Raw genomic sequence first — 16,367 nt, 5'->3', positions numbered from 1 at the left:
TTTACTTATTTTTCAGTATGTGAAACAATATGATTCCAAAACCCAGAACCAAACAAAAAGTACACTCAGGAAAGTGCCAGTCTGCTTCACCCCTTCTCCATGGCTGTGCCCAGGCACCTGCTAAAGTTAACACATCTCATTCATTTATTTCCCCTTTTTTCTTACATGAAAGGTAGTGCAATATAGCTGTTCTTTGGCACGTTGCCTTTTACACTTTACAGTGTATCCTGGAAATCACTTTCCACCTAAATGATTCTGTTCATTCTTTCTCATAGCTGCGTAATACTGTGTGGATGTACCATAGTTATTCACCCACTCTCTTATATGAACATTCTCCTTGTGCATATGTATCTATGTATTACTTGGTGGGGATGGGGACAATATCTTCACGATAAACTCCTGAAAGTGAGGGTAAAAGCTAAGCACAGGTATGGCTTGTTGGATACGGCCTTCCCCATTGTACTGGTTTGCGTTCTCATCAGTGATATATGAGAGTGTCTTTTTCCCCCGAAGGCTTTCCAACAAAATATGTGTCATGCTTTTTAATTTTCTAGGAAAGAATTTTGATAGTGGCTCTTATGCAAGGATGGTAGTATTAGAGGTGGCAGAAGTGCTTAGACTTTAGGTATCTTTGGAAAAAAAACAATTTAGAGTTTATAGTGGATTGCTTTGGAAGCTGATGGAATAGTTCCCCACCTGAGGTCTTCTCCAATTCTGGTGAAACATAAGGCATCAAGATTAACAGCCTAAGGTAGTAACTTCTTTTTATTTGCCTGATTTATGAAGCTTTTGGTGACTCTCACCTTCCTCTTGGGCCAGCCTTATTACATATCCCAGTAAGTATATGGCATTATAATACCTAATGCTAGGCACCTGGGTAGCTCAGTTGGTTGAGCATCTGACTCTTGATCTTAGCTCAGGTCTTGATCTCAGGGTTATTAGTTCAAGCCCCACACTGGGCTCCATGCTGGGTTTGAAGCCTACTTAAAAAAAAAAAAAAAGGCTCTAACAAATAATTTCTAACATTCCAGTGGCTTCGTGTAGCAGAAGTTTGTCACTCTTGTGACAACTCAGTGTGGTTGTTTTTGTTCATTCTGTTTTTGTTCATTCTGGTTCAGTCTGGTTGTGGATTTACAGCTCTATTCCATGTGGTGATTCAGGGACTCTGGCTCCTTCTAGAATGTAGTTTCTCCATGCCCTGGGGTCTTGGAGTCCTCAAGGAGGGGAGGAAGTACAAAGAGAAAGTGAAAAAGGGACTGCTCTGGTCTGGAAGGAACGCAGATTACTTTCTGGATTCAGTTGCTGAGAACTGGTCACATGCCCCCTAGATGCAAGAGGGCCCCATAAATGCGGTCCCTGCAGGACAGCGGCTTTCCAGGGAGCACTCCATATATGGAAGGGGAAGTATGGATCTAGGTGGACGATTAGCTAACTCTGCCACAGGTATTTAACAAAGTAAGCCATTGGGTACCGTGTGGGAATAAATAACATGTTTTGCAGGATGGAATATCCTGAAATTACTGAAGGATGGTTAAATTTAAAAAGTACAGTGCAGCCCCCCCAAATCTGCGGGGGACAAGTTCCAGGACCCCCCAGTGGATGCCTGAAACTACAGATACTACTGAACCCTAGATATACCGTGTTTACATACACTGTAATGAAAGTTATGCGAACGTGGCCTGCCTCTGAAAACATCTTCTTGTACTGTGCTTCCCCCTTCTTCCTGTGACGAGGTGAGATGATCAGATGCCTTTGCAGTGAGATCACGTGAGATGGATGGCATAGCGTTAGGCTACCGCTCACCATCCGAGGGTCCCGCAGAAGAACGATCATCTACTTCCGGACCACAGTTGTCCACGGGTACCTGAAACCCCAGGAAGTGAAACCATGGACAAGGAGGGACTGCTGTAAGCATGGAGTTCAACAGCAGGAAACCAAGAGGAGTTGTATAAAAGGAGAAGCAATATTTAACTTTGAAGGGTCAGTGAGTCTGGTAGAGGAGTTCCAAGTAACAAGGATGGTGGGTGAAAAAAAGATTCATGTGTTTTCATTCATCTGCTCCTTCATTCATTCAAGAGACAACCCCAGAGCCTGTCTGCTGCTGGCTCCGTGCTCCGAGCTGTTATGTGGCGGTGGGGGAGGAGATGGGAGTGTCGGGGGGGGGGGGGGCCCTGCAGGTACACTGGTGGGTTGGGGTGTTTACTCCTTCGTGGGCAGGAATATGTACCAGCAGAATGTTACACAGGTATAGGGAGAAGCTATTAAACGTAAGCCAGAATAGTGGGATTTTTTTCCCTTTTGATCCTGGGGAGAAAACAACAACAACAACCTTCTGAGAATGTTATGTGAAAGAAACTTTCCTAAAAGCTTTTAAAGTGCAGCGCTTTGTTAGAACAAATTGGTAATCTAAATAAGAAAAAGGCAGATTTGAAGAAACAAGATGGTATTTTCTGTTCTTTTCAGAGTATAATATTTTCCAATAATGTAAAAAAAATGAGTATTTCTCACATTCTTAAGTGTTTGTAGGCTTTGTGCCCATATCATGTGGAAAAAGTTAATATTGTTCTCATCATGCAGGAGTTTGATTTATAAGGGGACTGCCAGAGAAAGATCTGTCATAATATTTCATTGCCGCTCGGTAGACTAACGCTAATAATCAGCGTGTGTGTACCTCACGCTACAGTTTACAGAGGGGTCCTATGTAACGGATCCAACCTCATTATCACCACAACCTATGAAGTAGGTAATGGCCAGGTTGATATTATCATTAGTTGCATGCAGATGTTTGGATGTAACCCCATTATCCCCATTTACAGTTGAGGAAATTGACCCTTAGGGATGTACATGATGTGCCCCAAATCTGTAAATTTAAATTCCCAAAGAGAGGAAATAAATTTTAAATTCCGATGTTGTAGTCTAATTATATCTGTGCTGAAGAATGAAGAATCTGGGGCTCCTGGGTGGCTCAGTTGGTTGGGCGTCCGACTCTGGCTCGGGTCAGGTTCTCACGGTTTGTGGTTCGAGCCCCGCGTCAGGCTCTGTGCCGACAGTTCAGAGCCTGAAGCCTGCTTCCGATTCTGTGTCTCCCTCTCTCTCTCTGCCCCTCCCCTGCTCACGTTCTGTGTCACTCTCTCTCTTGAAAATATATATTAAAAAAATTTTTTTAAAAAGAGTAAAGAATCCAACTAAGCTATTGAAAACTCCATTTACTTCTCATCTGTTATTGTCAGGGCGGGAGGTAGACAGAAGTCAAGGAAATATGGTTAATACTTCCAAATAGTGTGATATTTTCCATTCTTCGAATTACGTCTCTTGTCTGTCAATTAATTGCCTTTTTCATTTCCTTTGGTTTTTATATAATTGATTTTATGGTATATTAAGTTTTGTGGAAAAATGCTGAAAGGGCAGGACTTTTATTCTGGGAGTCCGTTTTTTTCTCTTCAGGGATTACTTGTGTGTTCTCTAAGCAGAAGAACTACACTAGATCCTAACGCCTTTGCATTCACATTTATTGGTGAATGCTATTGTTGCCTGGTGACGAATGTCCCGCTGTGTCTGTTCTGTCAGGTGGGGTGACTGCTCTCTGTTGGGACCCCGTCCAGCGAGTGTTGTTCTCCGGCAGCTCCGATCACTCCGTTATCATGTGGGACATCGGCGGGAGGAAAGGAACAGCCATCGAGCTCCAAGGACACAAGTAAGGCTGCTGGTGCTTTTACTAAAAACTCTGAGAAAAGATTCCCTTCTGAAAGCCTAGAACAAAGGCATGTGCTCCAGTCTCTGTGGCAGGATCTTCGCATGGGAAGGAACCCGGCAGGCACTCAACTAACGGCCACTTTGAATTGTATCCGTACCTAAGTATGTTTATTTATTTACACGTCACCTTGTTTAATTCCATAGAGGACTTGACAGTGCCTACAAAAACCGTGAAGTAAAATAATGGCAGCAAACAAATAAAAGGTAAAAGTGAGAACCAGGGAGACCTAAGAGTAAAAATTAGAGAGAGAGAGAGGAAAAAAAAAAGCTTAAAAATAGAAGCCATGGAGGCCTACAGAATTTCTGTAATTGAGCTCAGATGTGGTGCCAGGGCTCCCGGCAGCTTGAGGAAGAGGGGAGAGATAATATTCTTACACAATAGATTTTGTACTTCACCACATATTTATTGAAGACTCGCTTTGATTCCTATCAGGCCCTCTTCTTCCTTGAGGGACGATTTCACGGGCCGAGAGGAAAAGCAAAGGCAGCTTTGCATTTCCTTGGAGCAGACTCTTTGCCGTGTGCTGAGAGTCACTAAGGAATTTTTTTTGATGTAGGTTCCTGGCCCCTGTCTTTGGAGATTCCGGTCACCAATGTGGAGCTGAGGCACCTCTGTTGTTCGCAGCCTCCCAGGCAGCTCTCCTGGTGGCCCTCAGACCACACTCTAATGGCTGCCCACAGGCTCCGGGGGCACATACTGGCCGTGTGCGGAAAAGAACCGTAGATTTGCTTCAAAGCTCTAAGCTCGTCTGAATTGTTTTTAACTTGGAAAGTTTCCACAGTGATGTTAGCAGCGACTCTAGACATCCGTAAACAAATGTTAGTGGGGCTCCCAGGAACTGACTGGTGTTAACCAACATTAGCTCTTTTTGTAAATCTGCCCGGAAGCACTCGTTTTAAAATGTTCCCCTAAGTAGTTAAATTTTGCAGTTGGGATTATTACTGATTGAATTTTGGAAGGCCCCTGCACAAGTCATTATTGCAGTGTTAGAATTTAGTCTTAGAGAGCTACTTATTAGGCCTCCTTTCCCACATTTGAGAACAGACCCATTGTCTGGGGCCATGTGTGGCTTGTGGGGCCACTCGGACCTCGTCATCAGCTCATTAAGAGGAATCGTTCCCTTGTGCTTATCTCCATGGCAAGGGGACATACATCAGTATCATATGAAAGGAGTTGGCATCATCCGTGTAAGTGAAGAAAAGGAGAAGGCAAACACAGTCCTGTTTAGTAATGCTCAGTTATTATCCACTCTGCCAGGTAATTCTGCCACCTCAGGCTGTCTCAGAGAAATAAAATGCCAGTTTTGAATGAAGAGCAGTAATATTTGTTGGGCTCACTCAGATGAACTCATAACTAGTTTCATTTTTGCACCGTGGTTAATAAAGACTGCAGGCAATCTTGCATGACCCATCCTCAGGGCGGTAAAGTATGACAGTGCTCAGCACCAGCGTCACTGGGTGCCGAGTGCCCTCGTGCAAACTGTTCTGGAAAACTTGCGCCTAGAGTTTGGTAAGAAAGGAAAAGCTATGAAGTTGAGATACAGTCTCTCAGTCCCAGAAAAATGGAACCTGGGCTATTAGGTATTCTAGTTTCTAAGGAATGCAGACCTGACCTTTTAGAAAATGGAACAGACCATACTTGGGAGTCCCTCCTGTTACTCTGTACCCTTAGAACCTAGTGGGCCAGCAGGCTGGTGAGACCAGAAGCCACTGGTCAGCCCTGGCTTTAAACAGGAATAATGGCTGTAGGCCTTTGCCTGGGGCTTTATTTATCTCAAGCTGAGAAAGGAATGATGTGAACTCTGTGGTCACCATCACCGGGCCTTAGCCTGGGAGGGGCCACCTGGTGTCACACAGCTGGGAGAGATGAACTTCCTCAGCATCAGTTGGTGTTAACCCTGGGTTTGAGTGCCCGAGGTGAGGACAGGGAAGGCACCAGAGCTGCTGGAAGTGGGAGGTTGGGAGTCACAGAAGGTGGCGGAAGGAAAGGGGCCAGGGCAGCAGGCAGGAAGGGGAGCATAGCGCCACATGGCCACCATTGCTTTGTCCTGAAAATTGGCCACTGGATTGGTGTTCAGTGATTCTTGTCTTTGAATGGAGCTTAGTATTTTGCCAGAGAGCTTCTGAAACACACAGGGACCTCAGTGTAATCTTCCAAGAACCCTGGATATGTAAGAGGGAAGCCCGATGTCATTTTTTAGATGAGAATATCGAGCTACCACCCTCAAAGCCTCCAGCTGGTAGCTTGGGTCTCTCAAACCTTCTTTCAGTCCAAGAAAGCTACTTAGAGCCTTCTTTGCATCCTGCACTATACTAGGTACTGGGGCAGAGAAATGAGCATTGACTAACAGATGGCCCCTTCTGTGCTCCATGATGTTTTTTTGGTCTCTTTTCCACTCTAGAGGCCAAAGAGTTTCTTCGTGGGGCCCGAGGCTGCCCCTAGCTGTCCTACAATTCCTTATGTTCCCACCTTCTCCTCAGGGAGACTCTGGGTGGTCAGAGTTCCAAATCAGGCACCGAGTTGGTGAGCTTGGGAACTGGGCAGAGCCGACCGGACCAGAGAGCCCCAGAGGAGTGGAAAGACCACCTTCCCCTTTTGTGGGAATATCCGACCCCGATGTGAAGGGGCAGCTTTACGGGTCTTCTGTCCTGGGTCCTGTGGCTTCATTCCATCCTTCAGCAGAAATAAGACATTTGTGCAACTAATTTGATCTGGTGTGTGAAAAACCCATCAAAGCAGAGAGAGCTTTAGCACTAGAGTAACTGAAATGTTTCCAAGTCCAAGGGAAAAAAGCTAAGAAAGTATACTTCTATACAATATTCTCTGCATTTGAAACATTTTGGTATTTTTATTCCCTGTAGCAAGTGGACCATGATTGTGTGCTAGCTCTGTGGAAGGAAAGGCAAAGAAAAGGTTCCAGTTTCAGGGACCAGTTATGTTTCTGAAGTATCCATTACCAGTTGGATGGATATTATAGAAGCATAAGCCTGGACATTTATTGTCCCATGCCCACCGTGTCAAAGCTAATAACGATACTTGGGCTTTTTAGATCCTTTTTTATTCTTAGATAATACCTGTCATTTCATGACCAACTTTATGACCATAATTTTCCTTTCTAGCAGTATTTTTCTCAGGCTTTTAAGACTTTGTGGCAATTTAGTTTAACGGTAACTCGATTTAAAGCACAGATGAACTTTTTGGGATGGAACCCTCCACCAAGACTGGGATCTTCGGTTACGGGGGACGTGGTCACAGCCCCGGCTGTTGGCACACATGGCCTGTGTATTTGCTTCCTTTTTCCATAGTCCCAGCTCTTGGTTTTTCTCTTCCGACTCTTAGCATGTATAAGACTTTTGTTACAAGCATCTTCAAAGCCTTTTGGTAAAGAAAGGGACTAGTCAGTGGGGCATCTGGGTGCCTCAGTCAGTTAAGCCTCCGGCTCAGATCATGATGTCACGGTTCATGAGTTCAAGCCCCTTATCAGGCTCTGTGCTGACAGCTCAGACCCTGGAGCCTGCTTCAGATTCTGTGTGTCTCTCTCTGCCTCTACCCCGCTCACACTCTGTGTCTGTCTGTCAAAAATAAATGAACATTAAAAAAAAAATTTTTTTTAAAAGAAAGGGGCTATTCGTCGATAAATATCCATCGGGAGAATTTGTACCTTTCCCTCTTTATCAGGTAAATTGCCTGTCAAGTTAGGAAAGGAAGTAGAATTCTCACATTCATCCTTTCCTGGGTTTGGGGAAGGACAGCAAAGGGTCAAGAGAGCAAGGTTTCTCTCTTTGCGAATCTCAGATTTAGGAGCATTTCTCATTGTATCACTGGAGAATTATTAGGATACAGGGGAAGAGATTTTTTTCTATTTCACACTTGGCTAATGCATAATAGATCAAAGAATTCGAAATTAGGGTTTTCACGGAGAGTGGACTCTTATCCAAGGGGTGGTGCTCCGTGGTGTGGTCATTAATTGCTGGCCTCTGGATCAGGCCAGGCTGTTTTTGAGCCAGCCCTTCTGGCTCTAAGCAGGGCTCTCTATCTCTCTGATCCTCAGTTTCCTCATCTCCAAAGTAAGGATTATATTGGAAAGGAAAACCCTCAAAGGTTGTCAAAAACCATAAATGATATAATGCATGTAAAATAATCAGCACAAGAGTAAGGGACAGTAAGTGACAGGTGTTAAGAATATTCTTGTTAATAAAAATTATAGTAATTTGTAAATCAAGTTTTGGATAGGATTTGTATTTCTCTCTGAACATAGCATTTTAAGTGGAAGTATAGCCACATGTACCTACTCCCTCAATTTATATTACACTCAACAGAAGTTTACTGATCTCTGTCTATATACCAGACTTTATAGCAGACACTTCGGATATGAAGGGCACTATGGCAACAGCCACTGCCTAAATGGTGCTATAGAGGCATGAGAATGGGAATGAGGTGGGACAGTTTGCCAGTTGTACTGAAAAATGGGAAGCCTCAGTGGAGGGAGTCACTGTTGATTTGGATCTTAGGAGATGAATGTGTTCTCATTGTTCTGAGGATCAGGAGGTTACCCAAAACAGAACTGCATGAACTCAGTACAGTGTTTTCAGGAACTTGCAGGCGGATAGAAGGGCAGCGGCTGCTCTGATCTTCCGTCTTAGCCGGTAAACAGCCAAATGTTGCCGATCTCGAACCAGCACTCCTAGTAGGATCCTATGTTCAGGTTCAGGCTGGCTGTGATCCAAGGATTCCCAGGGAGGCAGATCCATCCAGGGTCCCTTTGGTGTGAGATGGCCCCAAGTATCTGTTATCCGGGGGACCTCACATGTGTGGATTACTCACGAGCCTTTTCTGGTCCTTGGAGGTTTGGGAGACTTATGAATATGGGGGCTCTGAATATAAGAGAGCGAGTTCTCTGGGAGCAGGTGCATGACTGATTAGATTTTCACCAAGTAATCTAGGACTTTTCATCAAAGAAATGAAAGCTGCTATACTACTCTTAGGATGTAGAAGAGGACCTAAGTTGACATTTGAGCAGATGTTACCTTATGTCTGAAAATCTGTTTCAATAAAAAGAATAAAGGCTTCTCTACCCTTTTTCCTTAATAAGCATCAGACACAGCACCGGCCTCAGGGGCATGCTACCTGTGCAGTCACACAGGGCCCCATGCTTGGATGGGCCCCATGCTTGGGTTAATGTCCTGCTGTCACCATCTTGTCATTGTTAGTACATTTTTAGCAAGGGGCCCTGCATTTTCATTGTGCATGACGCCCCCCCCCCCCCAATTATGTAGCTAGTCCTACTAAGGCCTGTGTTCCCTCTTGGGCTGGTGAGAAGGGAAATGAGGCCATTGCCAGTAAGTGTAGTCTTTGTAGCTGGCAGATCCTGGTAGTTGTGAAAAGTGAGGCTTTTGTGCACCGGTAAGAGCATTTGCAATGCAGTACTTGGAGCTCTCACCCGTGGAATGATAACCAGTTTTGAAATGCTTTCCAGTATAAATGCTACACTGATGTCAGATGAAACATGAATGTAAGAAGAAGGTATCTTTTGTTCTTTATAACCCTCAATCTGTGAACCTGGGGATGTTCCCTTACCTCGTTTTTAACTGCAAGGTGGTTAGATTGTGAATCCTTAAATCAAGAAGTCCCTGAGCAGCTTTATTACAAAGCTTGGAATCCAGCATTCATCACTGTGTTCCACTCATCTGTGTTGGAATATTAACAGTATTGGAGTCCCATAAATTATGTATTGGTTGCTGAATGTTGCTGCCAGCTATGAGTGGCAAAGCAGTTCCTTCTGTAGCTTATTTTGGTTTTACAAGATCACTGATGTGTATCAAGATGCCTTAACAAATGAAATGTAGTTCAAATCACCGGGTTACAAGTCTGTTCAAGTAGATAGATTTTCCTTCTTGCCCTTGAATGTCAGAATGGTGGCGCTCCATACTTTAAAATGTGTGAAGTAGCAGCCAAGAGACATAGAAAACAGTTGACTCTTTTGTTAACAAATACCCGGTGAAAATTTTATATTAGTCATTAATTACTAAAGGGACTAGTAAGATGTTACACCAGTTCAAAGGAAAATCCAAAGAACAGACGTATGCATAGGCAATGGAGAACTGAAATGAATTTGTAGGTGGATTCACAATTGGCTTCTTCTGTGGGAGGGGGAGGGCAGGGGGATTAGTTATATCATCACTGGAAAGGTTCATTTGCAATAATACCAGGTTCATGTAACTTATAGAGTTATAAAATAGCAAAGTTAATGGTACTGAAAGATGCAGACCCCTACAGAATCAGACAACCCCAAAAGGTATGCTAGGTATCACCTGATATTTCATTTGAAGATACCAGTAATTTCTTTTTGCCCATTTCATTCCTTCACAGTCTGCCTGATAGTTCTTCCCCCACCCCTCCTATAATCATAATAATCTCAAAGATGATTCTCGATCACAAAAGGTTGGTCTCATAAGGTTTGGCCTGATTATTTACATTGTACGGTGAGAGTGTTAATTAGCCATATAGGTCTTCTTGGTTTGCTTTGCAAATAATAGAGCCAAAGAGTATTAAACAATAACTATCAAGCCTGCAGAATTAACTTCTGCCTGCAAGTTTTTATAAGGAATCTTGGATTGGGCTTTTCAAAGCCTCTGTTATTGGGTGTACCAAGATTAGGAAAGCTAGCCCAAAAGATTCTGCACCATATTTCACCTGTGGTATTTACAGCTTTGGTTGAATTCCTCGAGGTTGCCAACGTTTGCCAGGTCCCTGGCCTGGTAGTTTCCTTACTGTCTGTAAGGCCAGGACCCTGCAAAGCCAGTACTAGGCCAGTTTTCCTGGGAACACTTTGTGGGCATTGGCGCCATAAGTTCAAGTGGCTAGTCATATCTGATTCGATGAGCATCATTCTCTAATATGACACTCCAGGTAAAGACCTGGTTGCCAAGTCATATCCTTTGGATGGAGGCTAACTGAACCTACAAAATAAATATATTGCCATTAAATTTAAGGGGATCCAGTATTACTGTTTTAATTCCGGGGGAATCATTGAAAACTGGATGTCATGTTTAAATGTTTCTTTAGCTTATAAAAGCAGAGTTTACAAGATTGTAGGTCAGACGTAGGGTAAAAAGTAAGAGAAAAGGCAGCCTCATAGATCCAAAGAACATTTAAGACTATTCCAGACATATAACCACAGTAAAATGTCCCTCTTCAGTTCATTCAGTCCTGTGTAATTAATTCTTGTTCTGCTGGTTCTTGCTTTAGTAGTCTGCATTCATGAAGCCATCTGCAGCCAGACTAAAAAGAGTCCAGAAATCCAAGGAAATCCAGACTTGGTCCACTAGCACAGCTTACAAATTGTCTAAGCCGTGTCAGCTCTGTAACCTTTGCCCGAGAGTCTGTTCTTTGAAATAGCAATATTTTAAAATACCTGGTACATGTCGTCCTTTTCTGTGAAACTCTCGAGATTCTCCTTTCTGGCCTGTAGCTTATAACAGAGCCCTCAGGCAAGCATCAGAGTGAAACAAAAGTTATCTATAGATTATAGAGACTTTAATGGTTAGGTTTTTTTTTTTTTTTTTTTTTTTTTTTTACTGTGACAGATAATATCATAAGGGAGGAGAAGAAAATTCTCTATTGAGATAGCCTACATAAGTGTTTCCCAAGAGTTTTGATCGTTATTTCCCCAGAGGGGAAAACATATTATAGACAATGAGAGCTCTGATTAATCTCCAGGGTCCTCCCATAAAATATGCAACTTTAGAAATACTTATATATTAATAACATCTTATCTATACTGACTTGACCTAGGGAAGACTGAGCATCTCTTGTGATCTGACAACTCGTCCCATGAAACTCTTAAAATAGCAACACAGCAAACGAATACAGTTATTTATAGCATCTCTCTTTTTATGAGGCAAAGGAACACATCTTTACAATTCTCAAGGATCCCTCCAGGAAATCTCAAAGATAGCTGTAGGTATAAAAAGTATCCCAATTTTTTTATTTTATTTTTTCAAAAGACAGGGTACAGTCTGGGAAGGCAAAATCAAAAGAGTTGTCAGAGATGTTTCTGGGACTTTAACCAAGTCAACGTAAAGCTCTGAAAATAATTGTGGTGACACACAAAATCTTTGCTAGCTAGGCAGATTCTATAGAAGGTAAAAAATATCCTTTTGCATTGTAGTCAAAGGCATTAATCAGTAAGGCAAGGAAGCAGGCCATCAAAACTGAGGGAACTACGCCAAGATTTTAATGCATTTTATTGCTCTTTTTTCAGACTCGAGTATTATAAACCAAAGCAAATAAAATTCACGTTCCAAGTTTTATCCTTCATTTTTCTTTCTCATATTCTGGAACAAATTTATACTTTACTTTCGAACTGCCTTATTCATCCATATTCTCTCAAAAATGTACAATGGAGTTTTCCAGAGGCTGCATGACGAGTGGCATCAGAATAAATGCAGAAAGAGATGTTTATCTGGCTTGCTCCTGTAAAGCCACATACTATTTAGAAAGAGTTGCAGAAATGTTCAACAGTGCCATTTCTGTCATCAAAATTTGTCACTTTGGGAAGTACAGTTAATTTTCATCAAATATATGTTATTTATATTAAGATGGAATGGATTCGTTGCTAATTCCAAATGAATCGATATTTTTTTTAATTCTCAATTCTGACTTCAAATGAAATAAATATTGATAGTTATCACTTATTTAAACCAAAGCTCTTTGGTGTCCTCAAATAAGTTTTAAGAGTGCAAAGGGGTCCTGAGACAAAAAAGTTCGAGAACCATTGCTTTAAGACAAAACTGTTCTGTTTTCTCTTTGAAAAACAAAAGCCCACACATCGTCATATCTTGTTTCCATTACTGCCCCTGGCATAGTCTCAACCATCCATTTTAATTATAATAATTAACCAAAGTAACTAGTGTATATCTCCTAGAGAAAATTGGGAGGAGGGAGGATGTGGATAATTGAAAGCTGTCACATACAAGCATCCGAGCAGACCAGCAAAGCTCGGGAGCGCACACCACAGAAATTTCTCTTGCAACGTATGCCACTTTTATGTCTCCTTAAGGTGGCACGCGTGGATGTCTTCATTGGTGACTCACCTAAGTTGCAGCCTGCCTAGGATGTACAAAATAAAAAGGAAGTATATATAAGCTTAATATTATGCTTTGTAATCAAAGTTTCAGTATTCTGACTTACTTGGAAATTATCTAAGTGGGTATCCAACGATTATTTATCAATTAGTTCAACCTAATAGTAATCCATTTTAAGTTACCTAAAGATCTTAGGGATTATCTGTAAGTTGATGTGCCATAACACATAATTGCTAGTTATAGAGAAACTTTATCAAAACAATTAATTCAGTTGCGTTCAACACGAATTTATATTTTTAATAGTCTTAAGCATTATATAGGCATCATATTCGCTTGTTTGACCAGTTATCCTATATACACTTATAAGAAATCAACCCCATTAAAATAAGTTGTACACTTGTGTTATACATAACACTGATAAATTAGAAAAAGACTAGCTGTGTTTTAAAATGTAACCATACTAGTCTCACTTGCCAAAGAATTAGCCTCAATTCTCTGAACTTAGGTTCTTAAAATGCTATTGAGTTAGTATTTTGTGTAAAAGAATTTTTAAGTCTAGTAAACGTAAAGTTTTAGAGGCCCAATTTCCTTTTTTTCTGTTAAGTTTAGGAAGAATGAATTTCTATAAACATTTGTTTCTCTTTATAAGCCAAATAGAACAAGTTCTTATAATTTAAGAAGTACTATAATCTAAAAAAAAGAAATTAAAACAAGAAAAAAGAAATAATACTGTAATCTAAGTTATTGACACCCTCTGGAAATACAATAGCACTCCATATACGAGAGGGACAGGCCTTACTGAAGTGTAGACGCAGACACACGGGGCTTTAACAGCATCTGTTCCACAACTTCAGCTGCAGGGCAAAAAGAAACACGAAAGCACACAAAAAAAACCCCAGTCCAGATTTCAAGGAGTTGTTCTCCTTCCCAGTGGGCACAGAATCCTTAATTGATTTGAGCTCAACATAGAAACATAATCAGAAACAACCAAGGAGCCAGTTTCCTATTCCCTCACCCAATGGAGAATAATGTATATAACTTTTTGTTAGTGATGCTCAAATTGTCAGACCACGGAACTGGTCTTGGCTCTCCCCAAGAAGGAATAATTCATCAGCCATGTATGAACTAGAAAGAAAAATAAAACACAAAATGAGTAGAGAGGAAATGAAAACTAGAGAAAATAGAGAGTCAGCAAAACTCAAGTCTATTCCTACTTTGGTTTCACTCTGGAAGCCAAGAAATGGCACCCTTTGGCTTAAGCCACCATGATGTGCCTCACACCTCAGGCAACATGGTTTACCTCGATCTGGCAGGAATGCAGTGGGCATTCCGATGAATGACCTCCAGTACTCTTAAAGGATACTTTTGGGGGGGGTGCCTGGGTGACTTAGTCGGTTATGCATCCAACTCTGGCTTGGGTCATGATCTCACAGTTCATGAGTTCAAGCCCTACACTGGGCTCTCTGCTGGGAGCCTGGGGCCTGCTTCAGATTCTGTGTCTCCCTCTCTCTCTGCCCCTCCCACACTTGCACTCTATGTCTCTCTCCTTCAAAAATCAACATTAAAAAAAGGATACTTTTCTTATAAAAGGTAAAATCAGGGGCACCTGGGTAGCTCAGTCGGTTGAACATCCAACTCTTGATGTCAGCTCAGGTTGTGATCCCAGGGTGGTGGGATTGAGCCCTGTGTCCAGCTCCACACTGAGCATGGAGCCTACTGAAGATTCTCTCTCCCTCTCTCTCTCTCTCTCTCTCCCTCTGTCCTTCTCCCCGCCTCACACACTCTCTAAAGTAAAATTTTTTTTAAAGGTAAAATCATGACTTTAGAACAAATACAGCACAAACATGTGCCACAGATTTTATATATAATAAATCAATTAAGGAAAGAGCTAGTACTATCTTACACTGAGTTCAACAATCAGCTTTTTCCCTTAAGTGTTGGTAACTGACAAAAACTCTCTCTTCCTGGGCCTCAGCATCTTAAACATTTTGATTCCATCTGATTTCTAAGACCTGTGCTTGGGGCTCAAGGGTGAGCATGCGCACTGATTGACTTTGCTGGGCTTCCTGCCTTTAGGGCTTTCATTTGCTCTCCAGAACTGTCACTGACTTTTGCTTTCTTTTGCAGTGACAAAGTCCAGGCCCTTTCCTATGCGCAGCACACACGGCAGCTCATCTCCTGCGGTGGTGACGGTGGGATTGTGGTCTGGAACATGGACGTGGAGAGGCAGGAGGTATGTGTCACAGCAGGTCACAGGACCACTCCATGGCCGCTGGGCTGGACTGTGCGGTTCTGGGTCTGCCGAGGAATGCCTCAGCCTCCCCTTCTGCTCATTTCTGCTTTATTTTATGATTAAACTGTGAAATAAGACATGTTATGTCAGAGAATAAAAAATTTTCGGGGGCGCCTAGGTGGCTCAGTCGGTTGAGTGTCTGACTTTGGCTCAGGTCGTGATCTCACGGTTTATGGGTTCACGCCCCGTGTCCGGCTCTGTGCTGACAGCTCAGAGCCTGGAGCCTGCTTCAGACTCTGTGTCTCCCTCTCTCTCTGCCCCTTCCCCACTCAGGTTCTGTCTCTCTGTCTCTCAAAACCAAATAAACCTTAAAGAATTTTTTTCCGTACAAAAGGAAATTCCATTTTTTGTACCCCTCACAAATTGGCATGTAACATTCATGCAATAGAGATTTCATAAGAATTTCGACCGAGACTAAGCTGTTCAGACTTTGAATCTGTTGCTCCATTCATAACCAAAGTTCAGGTGGGAAAAGGGAACCGTCTATTTTCAGGCGATTACTCCCTAAAGTGCCCTAGGAGCATAGAAAACTCATGTGCTTTATGTTAGAGAACGGTGGCTAACATGTGAGAAATGGTACTTGATGAAGTCAGAGTCTTTTTAGTTTGATATTAGTAGAAATATCAGAAATAACTATTTTTGTGCTTTCAACCATTCTCCAGATATAAATATATACTTTGTCATTTTTAAGCATACATTTAAGTTTTATCATAGGACTCTTTATGAGTTTTCTTTTTTCATCTTTGAGCATCTTAACAACTGATCTGTTTACTGAATATCCCCTTTGACAAGGACTTTGAAGTTAACCATTTTCTCATTTCCCTAGAATTACGCGGGGTGAACTTTCCCTCTGACAGTGTATATTCTTCTAATTTATTTCTTTGCAGGGTGTAAGACTTAGAAAAGCAACACTTTAAAAAGACAAAAGCAATTTCCCAACTTCTTTCCACGCCCTCACCCCAATCTCATTTCAAGAGAGTAGTTGCTATTATCCACAATGTAATGCCTTTCAAATGCCAGTAATTAAATGCTTAAGAAGATTAAAGCCTGACTTGCCCAAACCATAAATCCATGGGAGTTCTATTAGTAACTAATTAAAATGATCATTACGCTTTGGAAGTGGGGAATTGTAGAATATGGCTTTTGAAAGCACTGCTTGGCCCCTTCAGTGTAACAGCAGGGAAATCGGTGCAGTGTGCGGTGACCATGCCAGCCAGGCCGTCCATGTGACTGT

General features: G+C 42.1%; 1 protein-coding gene across 1 annotated transcript in view; it reads left to right on the top strand.

Annotated features, from left to right (window-relative positions):
- The window catches only part of WDFY2 (WD repeat and FYVE domain containing 2), a 179,016-nt gene that overhangs the window by 148,310 nt on the left and 14,339 nt on the right, over positions 1-16,367 (top strand). Inside the window, exons 8-9 of the mRNA XM_043578142.1 lie at positions 3,568-3,694; positions 14,968-15,073. Coding sequence (XP_043434077.1) covers positions 3,568-3,694; positions 14,968-15,073 — 233 coding nt within the window. The remainder of the gene's footprint in view (positions 1-3,567; positions 3,695-14,967; positions 15,074-16,367) is intronic.

Source organism: Prionailurus bengalensis, chromosome A1 (genome assembly GCF_016509475.1).
Source record: "Prionailurus bengalensis isolate Pbe53 chromosome A1, Fcat_Pben_1.1_paternal_pri, whole genome shotgun sequence".
Classification (NCBI taxonomy): domain Eukaryota; kingdom Metazoa; phylum Chordata; class Mammalia; order Carnivora; family Felidae; genus Prionailurus; species Prionailurus bengalensis.
This window is presented reverse-complemented; position numbering and strand designations above follow the sequence as displayed.